At 36.6% G+C, this 27,470-nt stretch overlaps 1 protein-coding gene across 1 annotated transcript; it reads left to right on the plus strand.

Annotated features, from left to right (window-relative positions):
• Positions 1-294: 294 nt before the first annotated feature.
• Positions 295-27,262, plus strand: LOC127250127 (uncharacterized). The gene is made up of 4 exons (XM_051273286.1): positions 295-767; positions 25,847-26,005; positions 26,112-26,220; positions 26,293-27,262. The coding sequence occupies exons 1-4, from the start codon at positions 414-416 to the stop codon at positions 26,487-26,489; spliced, it is 819 nt and encodes a 272-aa protein (XP_051129243.1). The 5' UTR covers positions 295-413; the 3' UTR covers positions 26,490-27,262.
• The last annotated feature ends 208 nt before the right edge of the window (positions 27,263-27,470 follow it).

The following is a 27,470-nucleotide window of genomic DNA, read 5'->3' on the forward strand; positions in this document are numbered from 1 at the left end:
TCAGACAAAAAAATATTTTATCCATATATTTTACCAACTATCAATATAATATAATATTTTTTTAAATCTCGTATCCAACTTAATTAAAACTACGACGAACTGACGCAATAGTACTTTCGAATGTTGGATACCATTTCAAAAATTTTCTAGAAATTATAACATATTTAATTCATTCAATTACAATTAATTATTAATTCCAGTGGTGTTGAACGAGTAGAGGCTTCTAGAAGTTTTTGTTTTTTCTTTTTGAGGCTTCTAGAAGTTGACAAGCCAAGGCAGTGCAGATGAGCTGGCGCCCGCAAACCATATTCATTTTCATGGCGACAAACCACACGAATATTTCCTCGTACGCAGTTGCATTTCCCTGTTTTTGAGTTTTTCCACACTCTCTCTGCCTACATCACAACCTTCCCATGGGTTCCTCCGATCAAGTCGCTGCCTCCGGAGCACCTCAGTCCTACCAAAATGTCATCGTAATGCGCCATGGAGATAGGCTGGACAACTCGTCGCCTCTTTGGGCGGCGTCGGCTCTGCGCCCCTGGGATCCTCCGCTGGACGACAACGGCAAGGTGCGAGCCTTCCGCACCGGAGAGAAGCTCAGAGATCAGCTCGGTGTACCGATCCATCGAGTTTTTGTTTCGCCTTTTCTTCGATGCCTGGAGACCGCTGCGCAGGCGATATCCGCCTTGTGCTCCGTTGGTAAGGACTCCGGTGGTTCGAGCGACCTGTCTGTAAACGGAATGGTGCTGGATCCTTCGAGAATCAAGGTCAGTAGCGTTTACACACACTTGCGCGGTGAATGTGGGTATGGATGAATCATGATTCATGAATGTGTGTGAGCGAATGCGTCAGTGTTCTGTGCGTAATGGTGGATGGCTCTTTCATTGGCGCTTTTAATTTCTTTAATGAACCCTTGATTGGATTATGTTGCTGTGATTACATTCTTGCTGTTTATTTGAACGTCTGATTAAAACTGTTTGAACTCTTTTTGTTTTCCTTTTGAGTTGTGAGAATGTGAGCTGTTCGTTAGATTCTGAAGCGAGAAAGAGAAACATTATTCTGATGGGCGCTCGTTCTGTTCTTATTTTTCCATTGGATGAATTTGAAGAACAGAAGCAGCGGTTTTAGCTCAAAAACAGAGCAATGCCATTGCCAGGGCAGGGATGAGGTAAATAGACTGTTGAATTAATTTGAGTATATACGCTTCATGATAGTTATAGCCCATAGAGGAGTTAGTTTTAACAAGCCTAACAAATTGAGTAGTCCCTAACAACAACATGCAGCAAGCACTAGAAGCTTACTCCTAGCCACATCCATCTGGCTGTGAGTGATGCTGTTGCTGCACTTGCTGCATTTGTTATCATACCCCTGGCAAGCGAAGATGGGCTGGAGAAGCCCAGATTCAGCTCGCCACATGCAGCAACAAAGATGGCAAGTGGCAAGGCTTTAGTGAACGTGTAAGAAAGTTGTTGAGAGTTGAGAGGATGGTATGGAAACTAAAACCATAAGCAAAGTGCTTGCAGAAAAAATGGCAATCAATGTCGACATGCTTCGTGTGCTCATGATGAAATGGGTTTTGAATCATGTGAATGGATGACTAGTTGTCACAAATACCATAAAGAGGAATGAAAGAGGGCTGAGGGAGGGATGAGTGGTTGTCACAATAAAGAGGACTGGAAGAGGGCTAAGGGAGTAGAGAGTCACGCATCGGATAGGGGATCCACGACAACTCAGACATTGTGGCTACTAAGGATCGATATTCAGCCTTGCTGATGAGCGGGTTATAGTAGGCTGCATTTTGGTCTTCCATGAGCAAAAGCCTATTAAGGATTGGGCGGAGTCTAAGCAGCTAGCTTAATTGGCGTAAAAAAAGATGCAGTGAGTCAATGGACCTTCCGGTGGGAAGGGGAGTTGAAGTTGCATAGTCCCTTGAAGATGCTCTCCGGTGATCGTTTGTAGGGGCTGCCATGAACTGTGTTAGCTATTGTATAACATAGCGTATGTATGGTCTTGTAATAGTGATGAGATAGAGGAGACGATCAACAAGACTTCTATACTTGGCAGGATTAGAGAGAGAAGTGCCTTTGTCTTTCTAAAGTTTGGTGCTAGTAGCCACTGGAGTAGAGCTAATATTAGCAGCTAGTAGACGATGGATAATATCTTTTAAGAACTAGTGTTATGAGAAAGCAAATCCGTTGTCAAGATTGAATGATGTGAAAGCCAAGAAATCCATGTGCTGGACCCAAGTTCTTAATGGTGAATGTAGCATGTAAGAAGGCCTTTGGAGCTTCAATGGAGGACAACTCATTATCAATAAATAAGTATGTTATTACCATAGACCAATAGAGATATGAAAGAATGAGCTGAGGTGAGTGTAAATAGATAATTTTCGTAGGATGATTGGACAAAGCCATAATCAAGATTCTTCAATGTGGACCCTTTGTACCACTGTTGGAGGGCTTGTTTGAGCCCGTATAGAGATTGTGTAAGCTTACATACGTGTACTGTCGGGACATTGCTGCCTTCTGGAGTTAGCATGTAAAGTTCTCCATCAATGTAACCATGTAAGAAGGTATTATTGATGTTCAATTGATGAACATCCCATGATTTGAACATCCCATGATTTGATCAAAACAATGGCAAATAAAAATAAAAAGGCAACTACCTTAGTCACAAGAGCAAAAGACGCGTTATAGTCCTTTCTAGGGACTTGCAAGAACCTCTTAACCAACAATCTAGCTTTATAACGTTGTATGCTTCAATTGGAATTGTGTTTAACTCGAAAGATCCATCTGCAAGAAATGGGTGTGATGCCGTTGGGAAGCAATATAATGTGCCATTCTTCCTTAATGTCTCAAACTTCTCATCCATAGAAGCTCTTCAGGAAGGGTCTTTTGAGCCTGATCAAATGATTTTGGTTCTGTATGTCACCATTTGAGACAAGTGCCATGCAATGCTAAAATGGGTTGCATTTAGGAGGAGCTGTGAAGACATAGAGGAGGAACTGTTTGAGCAGGGATCGCATATTTCCATATCTGGGAAATTAGATATAAATAAACCTTTTCAAGGATTTCCAGCAGCTGTCTGCATATTTCCATTTTGGTGTCGACTTGCTGCATTAATATTTCATATGCCAAAACTAAAAATGATATTTTTCTAACAGGATTGAATATAATTCTATAGGTGCGTTGGGAAGATTCAACTTAAAATCTTTTGTACTTTAGCTTGTATGAGAGCAATAAGTTCAGTTGATCAAGATATAGCAGCTTAGTTGCCTTCTTTCTTCTCATTAACAGCTCCAGCCATTTTTATTTTTTTTCCCCACTATATCCATGTACAAGTTCATGTAATTGGCAGCAAGTTTCTTTGTTGTGCCCTTCCTTTTTATAATACTCACACACATACTTTCTCTTGTCTACCGGTGATCTTTTCTTGTCATTACTCTTTATGGACTGTGACTCTCTATTAGTTCCTAGGACGGAATTTTGTTCAATCTAATGTGAATTTTCCTTTGTTTTTCAACTTGAAGGAGAAGAGGATATTTCTGGCTCATGCTTAGAAAAGGTTCCATTAAAAGAATCTGTCTATGAGCTGCATCATAGGTGTCGTAGAGACCTATTAGGAATTGGATTAGCATATCTCTATCCATTATTTGTAGGAGCTCGGTGTTTGATCAATAGGTGCATTCCTGTGGTGGGTTTACGGTTAGAAGCTCTTGCATATTTCGTGCAATTTAATAACATAGATAGTTTTTGATTTATCTCTTTGCTTCAATGTGTTGAGGGACCTTTTAAGTTGATAAACAATGGAGTCATTGGATCAATCATATTTCTCCTTTAGGCTTTCCCAGGAGCTTTTGCAGTACAAAAATAAATGCTGCTTGTAAATCATTAATAGTGAAGTTATGTATCCAAGCTCTAAAACCATCTACCTTCACCAGCAAGGAATCTTGCTTTGCCTTCAACAAGGTATTCCAAACTCGATATCTCCATATGAACTAGTTGGAGCCATTGAAAGGAATTGAAGACAATGTTAGGTGTGGTTAATAACTACTCCTCAGCTGCAATGCTTTATGAAGAGTGGCCCGTTGTAATGCAATCGCTTGAGTAGCCAACCGTGATATGGCATATGCTGTTGCTTTTGTCTAAGGATTGTTATTGGCATTGCTAGATGTTGAACATTAGATCAATGATGCTCTGATACCATGAAGAACAGAAGCAACCTTCTTAGCTCACTAAGGAGGTAATGCAAAAGGATGAGAAAAAGAAATTTTTGAATTAATTTAAGTTTGTTTGGGGGTTTGGATTTTGATTAATTTTTAAATTGAAATAAATGTTTGATGTGATATAAATTGATGTTGACGCAATATTTTGAATATAAAATTGATTTTAAGTATAATATAAAAAAAATTACAATTAAGTGTTTTGATTTGATATTTTGAGTGAGATGAATTTTTTAGGAATAGTAAAAATCCTTGAAACCTGCCAAACAAACTCCCATCATATCTATACCTTATAGAAGAGTTAGTTTTAACGGCCAACAAGCACCAGAAGCTTTCTCTGGTTGTGAGTTATGCTAATGTTGCACTTGTTGCTGCAAGTACTTCACATTTATTATCAAAATTCAAGGCTTTTTTGTATTTTCTTACGCTATAATGTCTTGATCTTGTTTGAGGTTTTTGGGTCGTGAGGCGATAACAAGTCTGAAGTCTTGACATGTATAGGGATTGTTGAGAAAAAGAGGGAAAATAAAGTTATATTATTCCAAAAAAAGAAAAGGGAAGAATATATATATAGCAAATTAGAAAATCTATTATAGCTAACTAAATCATGGATATAATATAGATATGAATATGGATATGGATATGGATATAAATATAGATATAGATATGATTTTAATAAATCTAACACTCCGCCTCAAGCTGGAGCGTACAAATCATACGATTCAAGCTTGTCCCAGATAGACTGGGGGATCTAGGACCTGCCAGAGCTTTCGTAAATACATCTGCAAGTTGATCATCTGAAGACACATATTTAGTATCTATATATCCAGAGATGAAGTGACAATCTATTTCGATATGCTTCGTTCGTTCATGAAATACTGGATCTGATACAATGTGTAATGTTGTTTGATTATCAAACCATAACTTCATCTTCGTCATAGTTGTCAATCACGGATAGCGGTGCGTAACGGTTAACCTCTAAAATGCTATAGCGGAATAGCGGATAGCGGTATGACCGCTATTTAGATATTTAAGAATATATATATACATATATATTATTACGTATACAAAATTACAACAATAATATAGAAGAAATCTATAAACTAAACTCATAATGACCAATCAAATGTCAACAAAAAATATATAATTATAATGTTTAGATAGTTATATAAGCAAAAACAATTAGATCACTATTGTTTGATAAATAGATATCAAAGCTAATCAGATTCAAAATCTGATAAATTTGTTTCTTCTTCAGTTTCACCATCATCGCTGCCACTCTTGTCTAAATATTCTTCCTCTTCTTCCTCCTCCTCCTCTCTATTCTCATCCATTTCTTCTATTGTAGCATTCTTTCTCATTGATGTTTGCATCCTAGTGTAGAAAGCAGACTCGTTAGCTCCAGTAGCATCAGCAACAACTCCCCAAGTCAAATTATCATTCTCAAATACTAACTCATCCTCGGCAAGTTGTCTATCTTCATCAACTTCTCCAATTAACCACTCATTGGAATCATCAATATCATTCAAAACAATAGGATCAATGACATCATTGCTATCATAACGATCTAACAGATTTTGGTTATACTTGATATAATTTGCAACTTCTGGCTCTCTAATTTGTTTCTTTTCTTGGAATGAATCTAACAATTAATTAAGATTTAAGATAAATGTTAGTTTCTTTTCATCTAAATTATAATAGAAAAGGAAGTACATTTTATAAGTTAAAGTTATATTTCAATTACTTACGTGTTCAAAAATACTCCAATTTCTCTCACAACCCGATGAGCTACAAGTCAAGCTCAATATCTTTATGGCCAACTTTTGCAGGTTTGAAACATGACTTCCATAATTCCTCCACCACTCAGTTGTGTCATTCAATATAACAATAAGCTGAATAAATAAACTATATATAAACTTTATAGGAAAAAAAATAGACTTATGACTTAAACTGTAAACTAACCAGGAGCCAATGTATGTCTTTGCCTTATAGTTGCATTTAAAGCAAAAATTCCAGCACCACTTTTATAAACTGCCAACTGTTTTGTAATCTTATCGACCTCTTCTTCAGAAGTACTCAATCTCTCAATACACTTATATAGTCCGTGTGTAACTTCAGGTTCAAACTCAATGCTTGGATTGGAATAATAAAAATGTGGATTTAAGAAATGCCCTGCTGCATGTAGAGGGTGGTGAAGCTGACATTCCCACCTTCTATCAATGATCTCGAATACATCCTCATACTTCTCTTTCTTTTTTTTAAAACATTTTTCAATAGCTTCTTTAGCTCTATCCATCGCTTCATATATATATATATATCCCATAGCAGGCTTCTTTTCATTGTCCACCAATCTTTTCACATGCACAATAGGACCCATTATCTTAAGAGCATACAAAACATCATTCCAAAATGTATGGCATCAATACAAGACCATTTGCCTTTTTGCCCTTAGTTTCTTTAGCTGTCTTTGATTGCAACCAATCATCAGAAGTGAACATCTTTCTAAGATTACTTTTTTGTTTATGCAGCCTTTATAAAGTCAAAAATATCGTAGCAAATCGGGTGACTCCATGCCTAACCAATTCCATCTTATTTGTGAACTTTCTTATCAAATTTAAAGCAATAGAGTGGTTGTATATGAATCCCACAAGAGAACAACCTCTTTGTGTAGTCCTTTTGACTCATGGGATCTTCCCAATGTCTTCTAACATTAAATCCAAACAATGAGCTGCACATGGTGTCCAATAAATATGCGTTCTCTTTGCTTGTAAATATTTACCTATCATGGGTCAATAACTTATCTAAGAATTAAGGATATAAGATTAAAACTAAATAATCAATAAAAGAAGTTAAAGGTTAAAAGTCATACCGGCCAATACGTAGTTACTTCCATTGTCCGTTACTACTTGGACAACATTTTCCTCTCCGATCTCATCTACAAAGGAGTCTAATAACTCAAATATTTTTTCTCCTGTCTTCACAAATGAAGAAGCATCCACACTTTTTACAAACATTGTTATGTGTGGACAGTTTACTAAAAAATTTATCAATGTTCTATTCTTTCTATCTGTCCATCCATCGGACATAATAGAACACCCAAAGTTTAAGCACTCTGCTTCAAGAGGTTTCGTCATCTCCCTTGTTAGTTCTAGTTTTTTTTTAACAAAGGAACTTTTAATTCATGATAACTCGGAGGCTTTAGATGTTGGCCAAAATTTCCTATTGCATCGACCATCAACTTGAAACTTTTTGATTTTGCAACATTAAATGGGATGGGATTTCTGTAGAAGAATCGAACAATGTACTGATTTGTCATTGCTCTCGCTTCTTTGTCACAAACATCCTTTATACTTCTTTGTCGTTGAGCTTTTCCCATCGTTGCTGCTTCTGATTTGTTCATGAATAATACATCCAATGGACCTTTCACATTTAACCTTTTCTTTTCTCCACTAAGTTCAGTTGCCGGTCTTTTTCCTATTTTTCCCGACCGAACAAGGTGTATTTCTTGAAGAGCTTCTAAATCATCCTCATCTTCCCTCAACTCATCAAGAATATCCTGATCAACAGCTGTCTCTTTTTGTTGGTATGCTTCAATGAGTGTTTTCTTGATCTCCAATGGAATTTTTTTACATGCCCCCACATCTCCCCTTATTCCCATTGGATGTCTCTTTGCTCTTGTAATTCCTCCGGTTGTAGTTTTTGAGCAAAAATCACAAGTAACGTATCTTTTATTATTGATATCTTTCAAACTATTCCATTGCCAACCAATATCTAAATTTTCTCCCGTCGGTTTCACCATGCTGCAACTAGTTGACATAATGGAGAAGTCAGGAGATGGAACAGTTTGAAAAAAAAAATCTGGGCAGAAAATGGAACAGAATCTGGGCAGAAGATGAAAGGGAGAGAAAGATCACTTGTCTAGGAGGGAGAGAAGAAAGAAATATGGGCAGAAGATGGACAGGGGAATAAAATCACTTATATAAAAGGGAGATAAGAAAGAAATAAGGGCAGAAGATGGAAGGGGGATACAAAAGATGGAAGGAGGATAAAATCACTTATATAGAAGGGAGAGAAGAAAGAAATAAGGGTAGAAGATGGAAGGGGGAGAATATTGAAGAATTTGATGATCGCTAGTCTAGGAAAGTAAAAAAATATTTATGGCAAAATATCAAAAGACTAAAATATATTTATGGCAAAATATCAAAAGACTTAAAATTTAATGGTATAATAAATATAATAAAAATTTATATCATTTTTGTAATAAATATTATATAATGTTTTTAAACCGCTCCGCACCGCACCGCACCGCTACAGCCGCTACCGGCCGCTATGCCGCTATTGCGAAAATGCGGAATCGCAGAGCGGCTGTTGCGGCGAGTTGTTGATCCGCTACGCAACGCTACTATAGCGTGCTATTGACAACTATGATCTTCATCACATCAAAGAACTTGAGTTCACAAAGTAATTGTTTAATTCAAAGAAGCTCACATGTAGCTAAAGTCATAGCACGATATTCAGCCTCAGCGCGCAACCACATTTTATTTTTTACTTTTTCAAGATATCAAATTGCCTCCAATAAATACGCAATAACCAAAGGTAGAACGCCTATCGATTGGAGACTCCGACCAATCAGCATCTGAATATCCAACGATTTCAGAATGACCATGATTTGTATAAAGTAATTATTTTCCGGGAGACCCTTTAATATACCGCAAGAGTGCCTTCCAATGAGAGTCACATGGAGACTGCATAAATTGACTCACTACACTTACTGCAAATGATATATCTGGTCGGGTGATAATGAGATAATTAAGTTTTTCAACCAGCCTTTTATGTCGTCCAACATCAATATCAGTCAATGGTTCCCCCTGTCTTGGAAGCAATTTTGTATTTAGATCCATAGGGGAATCCACAACCTTATATTCATTTATACATGTTTCTTCTAACATATCAAGAACATACTTTCTCTGAGATAGGATAACACCATTCTTCAATTGGACAATCTCAATTCCTAAGAAGTACCGTAGTGGTCCAAAGTCTTTGACCTGGAAATGATTGTGTAAATGTTCCTTTAATTTTGTAATACTATCCATGTCATCTCCATTGATGACAATATCATTAACATAAACAATTAAGTAAACGCATCGCTCTTCTAAATTATGCTTGAAGAATATGGTATGATCAGACGAACATTGTGTCATACCAAATTCTTTAATAGCAAGACGGAAACGTCCAAACTACGCCCTTGGAGACTGTTTAAGCCATAGAGTGAACGACGAAGGCGACATACAAGACCAGTTGCTCAATATATACCTTTCTTTAAGCTCACCATGCAAAAAGGCATTTTTAATGTCAAGCTGATGAAGGAGCCAACCACGCATTGCTGCCATCGGAAAAAAAAGGGGCTAACAGAAGACATTTTGGTAACGAGAGAGAAGGTTTTTGTAAAATCCTCTCCATACATTTGAGTAAAACCCTTTGCAACAAATCGATCTTTAAGTCGATCAATGCGACCAGGTCCAACTTTGACTGCATAAACCCAGTGGCAAGCTACGGGTGTCTTTCCTAGCAGTAACGGAACCAATTCCTAAGTATCGTTAACATGCAAAGAAGACATTTCCTCCATCATAGCTTGACACCACCTGAATGACCCAAAGTCTAATGCCAAGAGCGAGGAACAATGATAAAGTCTAAAGTAGTCACAACACTGCAAATGGAAGGAGATAAACGGTGATAACCAAGAAAATTATAAATAGGATTTACGAGTGGACCGTGTACCTCGACGTTGGACGACAGGTGACTGAGGAGTCGCAATTGGGGAAGGCGATAGAACCGGAGATGAGCCATCAATAGGCGCAGGTGATGGTGAAGTAGATATGTTTTGACGTTGCCATGTATGGCGACTATAGACTTGAAGTAGAGGCTTAGGAATGGGGACAACTCGAAGAGGAGTTACATGTATTAAGGATGAACTGATGACACTGTAAAGTATTGTGATGATTCAAAGAGCATGACATCTGCACTAAGATGAGTGAGAGGAGAATAATATCTATATCCTTTCTGAACTCGAGAGTACCCAAGGAAAACACATTCGATGGATCGAGGGCGTAATTTGTCCAATCCAGGGGAATGGTCATAAACAAAGCACGCACAACCAAATACATGGAGAGGTAAAGGGTACAGAGACACATTACGCTGAAGACATGTTATGGGAATCTTAATGTCCTAAGATAGCAGATGGAAGACCATTGATGAGGAAACATGCTGTAATAATAGAATCAGCCCAAAAATAAAATGGGACATTATAATGTATGAGGAGAGTGTGAGCTGTTTCTATTAGATGACGGCTCTTGCGCTCAGCCACTCCATTTTGTTGGGGAGTGGAATGACACGATGACTAATGAGTAATTCATTCAGATGAGACAAAATCACTAAATGAGTGAGAAAATACTCTTTACCATTATCACTTGTTAAAACCTTGATACATGTATGAAATTGTGTACGAATTTCAGCACAAAAATTTTTTAATATAGAGAGTAATTCAGATTGATTTTTCATTAAATAAACCAAGTAACTTGACAAAAATCATTAATAAACGTTACAAAATATTGGAAACCAAGGGTTGAAGTAGTACAACAAGGCCCTCAAATATCAGAGTGAACCAGTGCAAAGGGCTCAGATGCTCGACTATCGACGCGCTTGGGAAAAGAAGTAAGAGATTGCTTCCCAAGCTCACATAACTCACATGGTAACGAATATAGTGACGAAAAATTAGAAAAAATATGCTTTAATTTAGACAGATTGGGATGACCTAATCGTTGGTGGAACAATTATGGAGACTCAATAAATGATATAGCAATGGTAGAGGTATTGCGAAGGGACTCAATTAAGTAATATAGCCCATAAGACTCACGTCCAGTACTAATCGTCCGCCCCGTGCTGTAATCCTGAATAACAAAAGAATCACTAGTTAGTAAGATTGAACAATCTAGATCTCTAGTGAGACGACTAATAGATATGATATTAAATGGACTTTGAGGGACATTAAGAACATAATGAAGAAGTAAATTTGGTGACGGACAAGCTCTATCAATAAATTGAGTGTAAGCTTTATCACCATTAGCAAGAGTAACATGAGTTAGTGAATTTGATGGATGAAAGGTAGAAAATAAGGAAGGACAACCAGATACATGATCAGTTGCACCCATGGACCAAGAAAAGTCTGAGAGACGCCAATGACGGGAGTATGGGTGTCAGGTAAGTCGGCAGTACTGAAGGAGGATGACTGCTGAGATGCTTGATACTGAAGGAATGCAGCATAATCTGCTCCATGTAAGCTAATACTGTCAGATGAATTTCCAGGCGAATCAGTAGTAACAACATTTGTCGAGCGAGGGGGTTGTCCATGTAATTTGAAGTAACGTTCTAGTGTATGGCCCATCTTGTGACAATAACTATATTGTGGACGACGTCCACTACGATCTTGACTTCCTCGCCCACCACGATTTTTATCACGATTACCGGAGCTAGGATTTTGAGACACCAAGGCTGAACTATCAGGAGTATTAGTAGATGGAATAGCCACAAGGGTATTGCTACTAGAGGAGAGTCGTACTAGTCGAATAAGAACATCATCCAGCGTGGGTACAGTGGCAACTCCTAGTATCTGGTCTCGAACATGATCAGTTCAGGCTTAAGGTGAACAATATACGACAAAGAATTTTTCTCCCAAGCAGCCTCTGAATTTGCGGAACCGGTAGAAATTAGGGAACGAAACTCCTGTCGAATAGTTTCCAGTTTACTCAGATAAGTGAGAAGATCAAGTGTGATCTTTAAGTAAAACGAGACTGAAGACTACATCATAGTAGCGCCGAATATCATTGCTGTAAATGAAAGCAGCTTTATTCCAAACTTCATAGCATGTCTCAAATGATTAATACGTAGGAAGTATGGTTGAATCCAAGGAATTCCACAATAAGGCACATAATTAGGCATCAACTTTTGCCAATTCAGATCGAAGTTCTTTAATTATTGACTCAATATTTGCAAGGTGGTCATATTGCCCTTGTCCTTTAAACTAAAGTCATATAGATGCAGCCAATGACTTATAATTAGATGCACCTCGTAATTTATCGGTAGTAATAGATTGAAAATTTTGAATTTTAAATGGATCAACCATAGAAGTAGTACCAAAAAAGCTCCCTGAGAAAAAATCAGGTGGACAGTTGGCGGCGCGTGGCGGCGGCGGCGCGTGTGTCTCACGCACGGTGGCGGTGGAAGGCGACACTACCTGAGGCATTTTGAGGATAGGAATGCACCAGTAAGGCGCATGTCTAAAAAATAACTCAAAGTGAAGTTGAAGAAAGAACTAGGATTTTGGTATATTTAGGGTTTGAAATGAGGCGTCTGCTAGAACTAGCGACGGCGATTGGAAACTAAACCGTAATTTTACCTAAACCCTAGTTGGCTCTGTTACCATACAGAGAAATAAAGGAAAAATAAAGTTATATTATTCCAAAAGGAGAAAAGGGAAGAATATATATATATATATATATAGTAAATTAGAAAATCTATCCTAACTAAATAATGGATATGGATAAGATATAGATATGGATATGGATATAGATATATATATATGGAATGGATATGGATATAGATATAGTTATAGATATCCTTGAATTTTCTCCAAGTGATCCTACTCCACTTCATGGTGATAATACTAATGCAATTCACATGTGTTTGTTTGGAGGATTGGATTTTAAATCCACTGTTCATCTTATTTTTTCCCCTAAAAAATATCAAATCAAACACCTATTTCTTATTTTTTATATTATACTAAAAATCAATTTTACATTCCAAACATCATATCAACACCTATTTATATCACATCATACAACTATTCAAATTCAAAATTTTTACTATTCAACTCCCAACTCAAAATCTAAACCCCCAAACAAACACCCGTGGAAATCTAGTCTATCATAAACTAATAAAGCACATAGAGGTGGGCTGCCACTACATCCGGGAGGCCTTTACTCGAGTTGTTATCACTCTTCCCCATCTCACTACTGATCTTCAAATTGGTGATGTCTTCACGAAGGCTTTGATAGGCCAAATACATAAGTTTCTTTGTGGCAAATTGCTGTTGGTCGTTTCCCTAGCATCAATTTGAGGGGATGCCAAATATTCTTTTTTATTTGTTAACATAATTAGATGATTATGTAATTATTGTAATTAGAGTACATTTTTAATAGTTGTATACTTAGGATAACTTTGATTTCTCTCAAAGTTAGAGGCCTCCACTCATGGATATATATATAGGTGTAACATTCTTTTGATAAGACAGAAAAATTGTGTTTCAACTAGTGCAAAGAAAGACTTTACACACAGAGAAAGCCTCCCTTTTAGATCTAAAGAAATATACCCAAGTAAAGCGAGTGAAGTCATCAATAAAGGTAACAAAGTATGTGACGCGTTCACGAGAAATTAAGTGCAATGCCCCACACATCAGAATGAACAAGTTCAAAAGGTTTTGTGGTGCGAGTTTGATGCAAAGGAAAAGGAAGGGTTTCGCTTTTACCAGTTTGCAGAATTCACAATCAACATCATCAATCAAAGAAGTCGAGTTTTTATTCCCAAGCAAATCAAATTTAAGCAAGACTCAAAGTACATGAGAATTAGGATGTCCTAAATGTTTATGCCGTACATGATTATCACACTGGACAACATTGCAAGCAACAAAATTTGACACTGGAGGAGACAAAAACAAAGGAAAGAGACGTCCTACTTTAGGTCCTTCACGATCATTTTCCCCGACACTTTATCCTGCAAAGACAGCCATAATGAGAAAATTGAACAACACAATTTTTGTCAACTAATTGCCCAACAGATAGAGGTTAGTGGACAGCTTAGGAGACACAAACACTGTATTTAGAGAGACTGAAATATCACCAACAACTGTAATAAGCAAGGAATTTCCATCTGTGGTATGAATCTGAAAGTCTCTTTTATATGTTTGTACATTTTTCTAAGATAAGGAATTTTCATCCATGCCTTGTACAACAATAAGTCCCTCAGCAGCCACAATTGCGTACACTATATAAGTGTACTCCGCCCAAAGATTTTTCAAAGGAGGAAAAGAATTCTTGGATTGACATACTCCTTTGAGAAAGTTGATTGAGTTCTAGTTCTAGCTGAAACCTTCATGCTGCATTGGGCATCCTTCACCTCTCATGTTACATATTTATCTTTCTTTGTTTCACAGTTGGGTGTTGGCTTTATCCCATCAATATGACTCTACAACTCCTTTCCCGTGACAAAGATTTGAAATTGGAATGCCTAGGCAGAATAGTTCTTTCCATTAAATCAGACAATAAAATTTTCAGATTGTTCCAAAGACATGATTTAAACAATAACAAGAACTTAGAAATTGGATTAAGAAAAGAAAAAAATAACAAAACGATAGGACACGAAAGAAAACAAGATCAAGAACTAAGATCAATAAGAAACAAGGCTCAAGTTTCAATATGAAACGAGATCTCATTGTTTTGGCTCTGATATCATGAACAAATAAAGAAAGAGAAATACTGAAAAAAATTTTGTCACGTTACATCTATGTATACAAGGGTGAAAACCTCTAACTTTAGCCATAAATCAAAGTTATCCTAAGCCAATATACAATTACTAAAAAGACTAATTACAATAATTACATAATCATCTAATCATATTAACAAATAAAGAAGAATATTTGACGTCATTCTCATTAAATGTGACATCTATTGACACAAAATTTCTTGGATGGAGGATGGTAGCATTTGTATCCTTTTTTAGTGGAAGAGTATCCTACATTGATTACATTTTTGGACTTTAGGATCCTGATTTCCCCTGTTTGAGCCATGAATATGAACAAAAGACGCATATCCAATGACTTTAGGAACAAAATTATTTTTGGTTCTTAAGTCGGGAGAAAAGGATGTGGAGAACTTCCAGTGGACTTTTGTGGTGTTGCAAAACATGAGATGTGTGGTTGTAAAAGCTGTTTCTCCCCAAAAGGTTTTAGGTAGAATGTTCTGAAACAACACTGCTTGAGTTTTCCGAGTAGCTCACCATTGTTTTTTTTATTTTGCTACTCCATTTTGTTGTGGAGTAGATGACTTATGTATAATCCCATTATTTTGGACTTAAGGAGTGAGGACTTGGTTGAAGTAATCCCTAACCAAGGTTGTTACGGCGTCGCCTACGCGACGCCTAGGCTTCCTGGCAGTGATGATACACTGCCAGAATAGGTCGCCTCTCCGTTTGGCGAGGCTGGCATCCAGGCCCCACTTTGGTGACGCCATTTCGCCAAGGCGATGCCAAATGGCGTCAGGAAGAAGCTATGAAGCTTTGGGCCTTAATCCAGGTTTAAACTAGATTAAACTTGTTGAGATATTTTTAGATATTCAGATTTAGATTTAGTAGATTTATATCTAAATTTGATCATATTCATAGATTAGATTACTTAGATTTGAGTCTATAGAGTCTGTTTTGTATTGCCTATATATAGGCTCCTTATTTTGATGATCAATAAGATAATCTCATTATTTTTCCCCAAAATTTCTAACATGGTATCAGAGCTTATTTTTTTCATGGCGTAGATATAGCCTACCAACTCGTGTTTCTCCGGGTACATTCAACCTGGATTGTACCCAGAGGTCTTGTGATTTTGAGACCATGCCTTTGCAAGTCTGTCTTTTTGCAAATCTGTTTGTTGTCTGTCTGGTCTTGCGTGCAATTTGAAATTTGTATGCAATTTGCATATGAAATCTACTGAGATCTGTCTGCTATCTACCATATGTCGACTGTCTGTCTGTTGTATGTGTGCGATTTGCCATCTGTCATTGCATGTCTGTTGCTTACGTGTGATCTGCCATCTTTCTTGCTTGTTTGTTGCCGAAAATTTGTCTACGATCTGTCATATGTCCGTTGCTTATCTGTTACTTGCGTGCAATCTGTTTGGTGTTGCGATCTATCTGTTTTCGGCTCCGGTGGAGTCTTGTCGTTTTCGACTCCGGTAGAGAGTCATCTTGTTTTCGGCTCTGGTGGAATCATGTTGTTTTCGGCTCCAGTGGAGTTATGTTGTTTTCGGCTCAGGTGGAGAGTCATCTCATTTTCGGCTCTGGTAGAGTCATCTTTTTCGCCTTCAGTGGAGTCATGTTGTTTTCGGCTCCGGTGGAGTCATAATTTTCGGCTCCGGTGGAGTCATCTTGTTTTTTGCTCCGGTGGAGAGTTATCTCGTTTTTTGCTCCGGTGGGTGTAGAGAGTCAACTACTAATTTTATTTATGTTTTCTTTTTGCGTTTATATTCAAATTTCTTATCAAACTCAAGTTGGTTTCTGTTATACCACTTGAGTTTGAGGGGGGATGTTGAGATATTTTAGATATTCAGATTTAGATTTAGTAAATTTATATCTAGATTTGATCATATTTATAGATTAGATTACTTAGATTTGATTCTATAGAGTCTGTTTTGTATTGCCTATATATAAGCTCTTTATTTGATGATCAACAAGATAATCTCATTATTTTTCTCCATAATTTCTAACAAAACTCTTTCTAAAATTAACCGACCCTTAAACCCACTCTAAACTTGAATCCCAGTCCTAAACGCCCTCAACTCAGCCTTACCTTTGTGTTTAGTCTCTCACTCAAGTATCTTGCTGCCGCCATCCATGTCTTCGGTTTCGTCTTCCATCTTCCATTTCCGTCGTCGCGCAAGTATGAAGAAATGTCTGGATATGTTTCAGTTGTAATGTGGAGTAGAGTGTAAATATATATATAATTATATATATAATAATTAGTGGTGCAAGAGGGTTTGCAACCTTGGAGGATTATTTAATATTCCCTCCGTCCACAAACTAATGTCCTACTTTCCTATTTGGGATGTCCAACAACTATTATCATATTTCCTTTTTTAAACACAAATTTTACATTTTTACCTTTCATTCATTTATTACTTTTAATATCTACCATACAATTAAGGGCAAATTTGTCAATTCATAACAAAAAGACAATCACCTAAAAAATCGTGCAAATATACTTTAGGATATTAGAAATTAGACGGAGGGAGTATTATACATGTAATTTTATGTACTATTGTATAATGTAAATTGTACCTGTTTACTTGTTTATGTATATTGTACTGCATGATAGTACTAAGTTATGCATAGTGCAGAGTAGTTTAGAGTACAACATTGCAACATTGTACTGTTGTGGGCCTGTGGCTTGTTGCTGACCGAGTGTATATATATATATATATAATATGCTAGTAAAGACAAGTGCTATATATAATATATATGTATTATATATATAGTGGATGATTAAGATATGTTAGGATATTTCTTTGTTCCTTTTATTTTTGATCGGCTGGTAGGCAGTTTTTTTATTTTTATTTTGTAATTTCTAATTTAATTTAATTTATTTTATTTTTAAGTATGTTTGATTTTTATTTTAGTTTTATACATGTTTTAATGATTGATCTATTACTTATACATTTTATTATATATATATTTTTTTGTACTAGTTATAATTTAATGGTCGATAACAAAAATGTCCAAGATTTATCAAATGATCCGACAAGAAAGGCCAAATCATTTGATCCACGATAGAAGTATGGATTTTGGCCGGATTTGAATAACAAAGATTTGATTTAATGCGCTCTTTGTCATAGACAAATGCATTCTGAAGTCAAGAGGTTAAAGCAACATTTAGTTTGGAGCTACGGAAATGTTGCTAATTGCCTTAACATCACAGAAGAAATTCGTAAGGAAATACATCAATTTATGAACAAAAAAGTGAGATGAATAAAGCATCGCGGCGTATTACCGAATTTGATGATTTTGAGGATACCGAAGACAATGAGGAGTTGAACGAAAATCAATCTACGGGTGGTACGAATTTATCTTCCAAGCTTTCAGTGCATCCAAGTTCAGGAACAAGTAGCAAAAGAAAGTTGGCTCAATCAACTTTAAATTTTTTTGAATCTCCGAGAGTTGGAAAACAAAGTAAGTCAATTACTGCAATGATTCAAAAGACTCATGAAGATTGTTGAAGAAAGACATGGATGATTATGTTCAGAAAACCATCAAAGTTTTTACAAAATGAAAAGATGAAACAAAAGAAGTGCAAAGGTGTATTGCCAATTTTTTCTATGAAAATGACATTCCATACAATGCTTCCAAATCAAGAAGTTACGAAGATTATGGTTGAGGCCATCAGACCGGTTTGAGACCTACCAGTTATCATAAATTGCGAGAATCATTTCTTGAGGATGCAGTAAATATAATAAATAAGTTGAAAGAAAGACACATGGAAGCTCGGAAACAATATTGGTGTTCCCTTATGTCATATTGGTGGACAGACAAAAATGTTCTTGTCAATCGTCAAGAAAGAGATTTTTTTCTTGAAGTCTATTGGTGCATTAGCTGAGTCACATGATGCAAGAATGTTGGTTGATCTGCTTGAAGAAAAGGTCAAAGAAATTGGTAAAGAGCATATTGTGCAAATTGTGATGGATAATGGAGCAAATTATAAAGCAGCGGGAAGATTATTAGAACAAAGCATTCCTGGTCTTTTTTGGACACCCTGTGCAGCTCATTGTATTGATCTCATGCTAGAAGACATTAGGAAAATGAATGAATTTAAACCTTACATTCAAAAGGCTAAGGATGTCACCACTTTTATTTATCGACATGAGAGAATTCTCAGGGAAAATACCGGTTGCAGAGATCTGGTGAGGCCAGCGACTACCTGATTTGCTACCGCATTCTCACTTTGCAGAGTTTAAACAAACATATGAATGAATTGAGGCGGTTATTTGTGAGTGATGATTGGAGCAATAATAAGCTGTCGAAAACGGCAAAAGGAAAAAAGGTGATGGAAACCATTCTTTCGTCGAAATTTTGTGATCATATAGAAGATTCTTTACGAGCAACACTTCCTCTTTTGATTGTTTTGAGGATAGTTGATGGTGATGAAAAGCCAGCCACACCTGAGCTTTCTTTGGCTATGAATCACGCAAAAAAGAAAATAACTGAATCTTTTACGAGCAATAACAAAACAAGGTTGTTGGCCAAGTTAATGGAAATAATTGAGGATCAATGGAGCGATCAAATAGAGGTGAAGTTATATGGGGCTGCACTATTCCTAAATCCTTCAAAATATTTTGAATTGAAGAGGAGTGATCCCGTATTTGTTCGTAAGCAACGTCAGCTGTTTCATGATGTTCTAGAAAATATGATTAAAGATGAAGAGTTGATGGATAAAATTAGAGGTCAAGCAGATAAAGAATCGATTTGAAAAAAGGTCTTCCACAACCTTTGGATGCTTTCCTGGCCACTCCTTTAATTCAAATTATATTAGTATTACGATAAAATACGAGGAAGCTTTGCCGTCAATTGGCAATCAAGCACCAAATGCGAAAGAGTTCTTGTAAGTTTTTTTAACATATATATATTTTTATTTTCTATGAAACTGTGACACCTCGGCCCGCAAGTAAAGCCGGGCGTGTCGGGATCGTAGACTGGCCCCACAGGTCAACACAAGTTCTTTCAACGTGCTTTGTCTTCACTCGCGCGCACCATGAGAGATTTCCCAGGGGCCACCCATCTATATTTAACCTTTGATGGCCTGGTACCGGCTCATCCATAGGAGTTGGCCATGCAACGCCCAACTCCGGGGGTATTACATTCCCCCACTTAAGAATGCAACGTCCACGTTGCACCCCAAGGATCATCAACTGCCAAGCCCGTCATCAGTTTGGTTAACGTCTGCCGGTTGTCGCAGGTCGGCTTTGATACCAACTGTGACACCTCGGTCCACAAGTCACGCAAAGCTGGGCGTGTCGGGATCGTAGACTGGCCCCACATGTCAACAGGAGTCTTTTCAGCGCACTTTGTCCTCACTCATGCGCACCCTGAGAGACTTTTCACGGGGTCACTCATTCTCAAATTACTTTAGAGCAAGCACGCTAACTCTAGAGTTTTTTTAGTAAGGCTTCCGAAAAAGAATGTGCACATTGTTGACATGAGTAGTCTATTCAATCTATTTATAACCTATATTCAACTTTGGATGGCCTGGCACCGACTCATTAACGGGAGTTGGCCAAACAACGACCTAACTCTGGGGGTATTACAGAAACTTAATTTCAAATATTGAATATATTCTTTTATATATATATATATTTTAGTTGATTGGTGGGATGCATATAGTGGTGACAACGAAGAACTTCGATTACTTGCCGTACGGACTATTAGTTTATGTTGCTCTTCTCCCGATTGTGAGCGCAATTGATTCACATTTGAATTTGTAATAATCTTCAAATTTTTATAGTTTTATTTCTAGATTCATACCTAGAAAAGAAATGTATTAGAGTACCAAAGGCTAAATGATTTGGTGTATGTTAAATATAATCGGAAGATTGCACATGACTTTCAAAAGCGGCAGGAAGAAGGAAGCAATTTTAATCCCTTAATTCTTGAACAATTTCAATGGGACAATGAATGAGTTGATGATTTCAACCTTCATAGTAGAGGTGTTGGTGAATCCTCAAGTCCACCCATCGTGTATGATTGTTGCCCTGGTCTTTCTAACAGACGTTTGGAAAATGAAAATGAAGAAAATGATGAAGATGATGGTATGAATACCGAAGACTAATGTGAATTTGAGAAATTTAGGGATTTTTTTTTTCTTTTTTTTTTGTGTTTTTGAAACTTTCATATTTTAACATATTGATATTTTAGTATTTTGATGATTATGTTTAATATTTTGATATTTCATTTGAAATTTAGTGATTTGATGTTATTATTTATATTGTATAATTACATATTAGAAACTTATAATAAGCAGGTTGTTGTATTTCCATATTGTCGCTATTTCGGGCGCCGTGTTGCTGTGCCTAAACGCCCTAACAACCTTGTCCTTGACAAACTTCAACAGGAACAACAAAGTGACACGGATACAATCATCAATAAAAGAAACAAACCATCGTGTTCAAGAGACATTAGGAATAGTAGGACCTCATATATTAGTATGAATGAGGTAAAAAGAAAAATAATTTTTCTTTTTTATTACTAATGGGAAAAGGCATTCGCTTATATTTGGCGAGTTCACATACATCACAATGAAATTCCTCAAGGCTTATATCCATAAACAGGGTGGGAAACAAGATCTTAATAACCCTAAATGATGGATGTCCTAAACGGTGATGGTAAGATAAATTTTCTAACTATTAGATAAATGGCTTTCTGATGTTAGACCCTTACTCTGGACCAAGTTCAAATGACTTGGCGTCTCAAAGTAATAAAGGTTGTCTCTTACTTTAGGACATCTAACTGTCCTCCATGAAACCTTGTCCTGAAACACAACCATTATAAAAACCACATTGCATAATAGATCTTGTGTAAGCTTTTGTATAAAAACAAGATTGGTGGATAATTTGAGGACATGAAAGACATTCTTAAGGGTCATGGTTGGGTTTGTTTGAACATTGCCTACTTTTGCAATAATTGATAGAGATCCATCGGCTATGACTGTTTTCCAACTACTACAGGCTGAAAAGTATTTAGATGAACGGGTCATATGATCGGTGGCTCCGGTGTCCATGATTAAGGCTACTCCACTCTTCACTTTGTGGTGTAGCAGCAATGTGTACTTGTCCAGCATGGTGTAGAGGCTCTTTATTCCTTACTTGGTCTCCCTTTTCATTCCACTCTCGGCTTGGGGGCTTTCTATGAAGCTTCCAACATTCCTCTCTAGTATGTCGAGAATTTTTACAATAAGTACAAAACAACTCATCCCGATGCTGTGACTTAGGTTGAATTACTCATTGCTTTTGGATCTAAGGCAATTTTGATATCACTAGCCACCATAGCCATGTTATCAACAGTCAACACTTTATGGTTCCTACATCTCAAACCTACTGCTTTCTTCTCTTCGAATTAGTGATACAACAACTTCATTTGAGGTTAGGAAGGATTTGGCTCTCACTTGATCATACTTAGATTCAAACCACAGAGAAAATAATAAACCCTGTGTTTTTTTAAAAAAATCTTTTAAATTTGCTTGCATTTGCCAAGCAGTTGGTGTTTATTACCCTATAATGGTCGAGTTCCTGCCACAACGATATTAATTCACTGCATATTCAGTCACTGTTATCGTCCCTCGTTTTGTTGCTATCATTTTCATTTTGACTTCATACACCTGAGCCACATCTTTAGACTTGGAATAGGTTTCTTGAATAGCATTCTAGACATCCTTGGCAGTGTTCAAGAAGATATGAGTATCTTTGATTCAGGATCATAGAATTCCATAACCAAGTCATTATCATAGGGCCTTCTTCATCCTACGCTTCAAATTTGGGATTTTCCTTCTTTGGTCCCAATGAGATGACTACTTTTTCCTTTTCCTTTCAATGTCACTTGGACAAGTTGGGACCATTTTAGGTAGTTATTTTCCATCTAGTCTACCTTGAAGTTCACTGGCATGTTGGACTCAGATTTTCTCCCCGAATTGTGCAGTCTTTGTCAGGTTTCACATATTATAACTTGTAACTTCCGGTGAATAGGACTAACAAACTTGAAAAATAGTCCAGAAAACTCAGTAATAGGAAGAAAGAAAACTAGCAGAATCAAGAACAGTTCCAAGAAAGAGCTGCACTGATACCATCTCAGATTTTGAACAGAAAAATCAATTGAAGAAAAAGATTAATTTTATTAAAAAAAAGGTATATTTTACATATAGGAATTGACAGATTTTTATACAAAATTTCCTAGTAACTATAAAATGAAACTATCCTCTATCTTATCTAATGAATCATAGAATCATCATCAATCTTATCCCATGAATTAGGGGATCTCTAGCTGTACAAAGGAAATAAGATATTTATTTCCTAAAATTAAATTGATTTACATATTTTACCACAATTTTACTCTTATGACTTTTGACATGCTTTACAAGTTTTTAATCTTACCAAAAGTCAAAATATCAATTTTCAAATTATTTGACAATAAAATTAAAGTTGTCAAGATAGATTGATAGGGTGAGCCAGTCCCCCATCCATTATATCGTAGATTGTGGAAGTGTGAGCTTTAGTTGGGGTTAATTAAAATGGCTTGGCCCATCTGTCCTTTAAAGCAGGGTAAAGCAGGCCAACCGGATAGGCTCAATCCATTTTGATAGCTTTAATCCTAATGTATATCTTAGTTCCTAATTTTATGATGGAAGAATCCCTTGATTCTTTGCCAAAATGCTTATAGTGAGTTTTGTGGCTTGACAACCTCAGAAGTAGATCTAGTTTGGATTTAATTGGTAGTTTCGAGTCATTTTCTTTCATTCTTTGTGATATTTTTGTAAAAATTAGCATTAATGCCTAATTGAGTGGGAGCTATCATGATTAGCTAAAGAAAATTTCCAGTGATACTTTTTATGAGTTGACTATGCTTTTGAAGAATGCATAGTGATTATTACCTACATGTGAAGGAACTAAATGAACTTTTGATAGAGAAACTAGAAGATATGAAACAAAAAGAATGAGATATTTTAGATAGGATGTTGATATGCTTTGAATCTAGTTTGCCACTTCGCTGAGTTTTACGGAGGTCTCGCTGAGTTCGTATTGTGTGCTCTCTTAATTTATTTAAATAGACTTAAAAGATATGTAATTTAGGTTAATCTGTATCAGAAATCAGTATTTGTAATCTGTAACCTAGCTGCCTTCAATAAATCTGTTTTTCGTTTCTGTCCGTGGACATAGCTAACACGTTGTTGATAAATTACAAAATCTGTGTTTTCTTTACTCTTCTGTTTGTTATTCCATCATTAATCTTAATCCGTTACAACATAGGAAATCCATGACCCCAATTCATGTCTTTTTCACCTGACATGTCGTTCCTCGTGGCAAAAGCGAGGTTGACAAATAGCACACTGCAAATTTTGGTAGATATGTATGGGATACTATGTATGGCCAATAACTTCATCAGACATGATAACTTTTTAGCATTACGATGTCGGAGTTTCCAAACACCTCAATGAACTCAATATCATCACATCATAGTTGGCTTCTATTAAATTGAATTTGGTGTCAAAGTGAAAGTCCTAATTTTTTTGTTGAAACTTTGAAAAAGATGGGAAAATGTTGGAAATTACATCACTGCAAAAGAAAATATGGACATTATTGAAATCTATGCATACAACCGAAAAAAAAGGATAAAAGAGTTAACAATTCAAGTATAATGGCTAAACTGATTGTTACCATGGGTAGTCCCTTGTGAAGTCATGGGTCTCCCTATTTCAAGCTACCGCTGCTGCAGTTTATTCCTTCCGCTCACTTAGTTGCTATCAGGCGTTAACAAGAAAAGAGTGAGTGGGAAATCCGATCTTAGAGCTGAACCCCTAAAGCCACCGTGTTTCTCTGTTGCACTAGTTCGGAAATTATGGAAATTTACACCTCTAGTGATTTTAGAATTTTCTAAGTTGAAAGAATTATGGAAAAAAATAGGAGATTTCTATATCAAAACTTCAAATGGATGCAAGTGGAAGCTATGTGACATTACAGACATCCTAAGATTGAAGAGGAATTTGATCCCTACAAGAAAATTATACAAATAAGGCTATGCTGCAACATTTGGATGAAAGAAAAAAGGTGTCCTATACCTGACTGGAATATAAACTAAGTTTGTGTTCTTAGAGAAGTTGGAACTATGCATAGTTTCAACAGGCCTTGGATGGTAAGAAGGAAAAAGTTTGGCGCCATTGTTATTATAAAAAGCTGAAAGTAAAAGATACAATTAGTTTTCATGCAGGAGATTTTTGGGTTGCGTGGATTCAAAGACCTGCATGCTCTATGCTTGGAGGATCTTCGAATCCCTTGTGTTTATATTAAAACTTTCCAAGGTCCGCCTCATGGAATCCAAGTTGAGAGAGATAAATTGAACAAATATGGAAGGTGACAAGAAGTTTGAAGTTTAGAGAAATGGTTATTATTAAAATTCCGTTGGCATGGGCAAATATAGGCATAGAGTTTCAACCGTATGTATATATATTTTAATTTTTCTAATCCTTTCTGATGCAATGATGTAATCCGGTGAGTCTCTTGAGTTTACTTTTTTCTTTTTTTTTTTTTTTTGGTTGGGGGTTGATATTTTCGTAACAAGCGTGAAAGGATATACACGCTCTTTGGTTTACGGTTAAACTTCTTTGATCAAAGGAATTTGGTTAGGATGTTCATGGAGTGTCTTGATTTAATATATCTGATATTATGTTATGACTTGGAGTTAGTGCTGCAGTTCATGTTATGCTATAAATGTAAGTGCTCATTTCAAAGGCATTATTTTAGCATTATATACTTCACTTTTCCCCATTTTTATCTTCATGTATTCTCCCTGTGAAACAAAGTTTTACATAACGTTCTACATCTCAAATTCTATCTTTCTTTGAAGAGTAGAAATTATCATTACGACAAATTTTATGGAGATGATCCAGTATAGTTAGTATAGTGAAATGTATAGGAACATGGGTATCTGCTTTACCTGCATTTTTATGTAACTTGAAGTTGAACTTTTGCTAGAACTTCTTTTTTATACATTTCAGGTTTCAGTCGAGTTTGGATTGTCTGAGATGCTGAACACCCTAGCTATTCGAGCTTCTGTGGCTCCTAAAGATGGAAGATTTAGTTTCAATATCTCTCAATGTGAAGCTGTCTTGCCAGCTGGAACTGTTGATAATTCTGTTGAATTGGTTTATAAGGAGGTAATCTTCATTCTTCACCAGTCGAATTTACACTTTCCGACTAGAATAGTAATATATTTGTCAAGGTCAATTCTCTCTGTGCTAGATGGTGCACTTTTGAGTGTAGGTACCAAAATGGCAAGAGACTCTGGAAGGTGCTCGAGCTAGATATGTTGAGGTGATCAAGAAACTCGCCGAAAAATATCCCTCGGAGAACTTGCTGCTCGTGACGCACGGTAACCTCCATGCATAATATCATTTATCAGCAGAGCATCGGGATTGTTACTTGCCTCACAATTTTCTTTCAGGGGAAGGAGTTGGATCAGCTGTTTCTAGATTCATACCCGGAGTTATGGTATGTGATGTTGAGTATTGTGCCTATTCGGTTTTCCGCAGACCAATAGTGTTGGGTGCAAATCAGTCGTACACTGCTGGAGGAGACTTCGTCAGCTCCCTCAAAGACCTCTTTGGGGTTACAATAGTTGAAGAACCTAACAATCCTTAGAACCTTACACGAATTTTAATTTGTTGTGTCATTCTTTTTTCTGAGCCAGAAATAAACACAATGCAGATTGTTTTTGAAATTTCATTTCCCTTCGTATGACTGAACATAAATTTTGAGATTATAATGTTTGGTATGGCAGACAAGTTCTAGGAGTTCTGGATCTTATGTTTATAAAGAATTTTGTTAGCTACCAGGTTGCAGGGGCTGTCAGTGTCGACTAAATCAAGACCATTCTCTTCCAATATCGGATGTTCGTAAGGGCTCTGTAGCAAGAAATTATAAATTCTGTTAAAGAAAGCTCTTGGTGTAAATTGCATGGGCTAGGGAATCTTTTACAATATATCGAATTGGTATGGTAGGTGAACTTGTGACTGCTAAGTAAGGAATTCACATCTTGTAGTTCTTTTCTTCTTTTTTCTTTTTTATAATATAGGTAAAGACTTTTCTGGAGGTTATCCATTCTAGTATTATTTTTGTCCAAATGTGCGTAATTTTGGAGTTTTGATGGGATCAAGTGCGTTAACTGCTTAGCTGGTCTTGTCTAGTGTGACTTAGCTATTACGTTCAGTCGGTTTGTCTAGTGTGATTTAGCTATTATGCTCAGCGAGAGGTTTAATAGGTGCGAGTCCTAACTTTCTTCTCTTCTGAGCTTAAATTTTGTTTGAGGCGAAGAAAAAAAAAGAACAAGAAAAACTGGTGGTTGGGTCAGATCCTGCCGAGCGCCACTGGACACAGTCGTTCAATCGATCACGGTTTTCTCCTCTGATGAAAACTTCAGGAAAGAGTTATTTTATTTTTTTTTACGCACACACACACACACTCCATGGGAATTGAATTCTGAACATCAAACATGTGAAGAAGTGCTCACCCATTTGAACTATATCTCTTCACCATAAAAGACTTATAGATTGATTGATTATTCATTTTTGCAATTGCTTTGCAGGTGAACGAAGTATATATCATCAAACTCGGTCAGTCCCG

Source organism: Andrographis paniculata, unplaced genomic scaffold (assembly GCF_009805555.1).
Source record: "Andrographis paniculata isolate CXL003 unplaced genomic scaffold, ASM980555v1 Contig37END, whole genome shotgun sequence".
NCBI classification, from domain to species: domain Eukaryota; kingdom Viridiplantae; phylum Streptophyta; class Magnoliopsida; order Lamiales; family Acanthaceae; genus Andrographis; species Andrographis paniculata.

Bases quoted from the DNA above. Each gene is read 5' to 3' on its own strand.
- LOC127250127 (XM_051273286.1), top strand. From the start codon at position 414: ATGGGTTCCTCCGATCAAGTCGCTGCCTCCGGAGCACCTCAGTCCTAC. The intron at 768-25,846 runs GTCAGTAGCGTT...TATACATTTCAG, and splicing joins TGGATCCTTCGAGAATCAAG to GTTTCAGTCGAGTTTGGATT. The intron at 26,221-26,292 runs GTAACCTCCATG...ATTTTCTTTCAG, and splicing joins CTTGCTGCTCGTGACGCACG to GGGAAGGAGTTGGATCAGCT.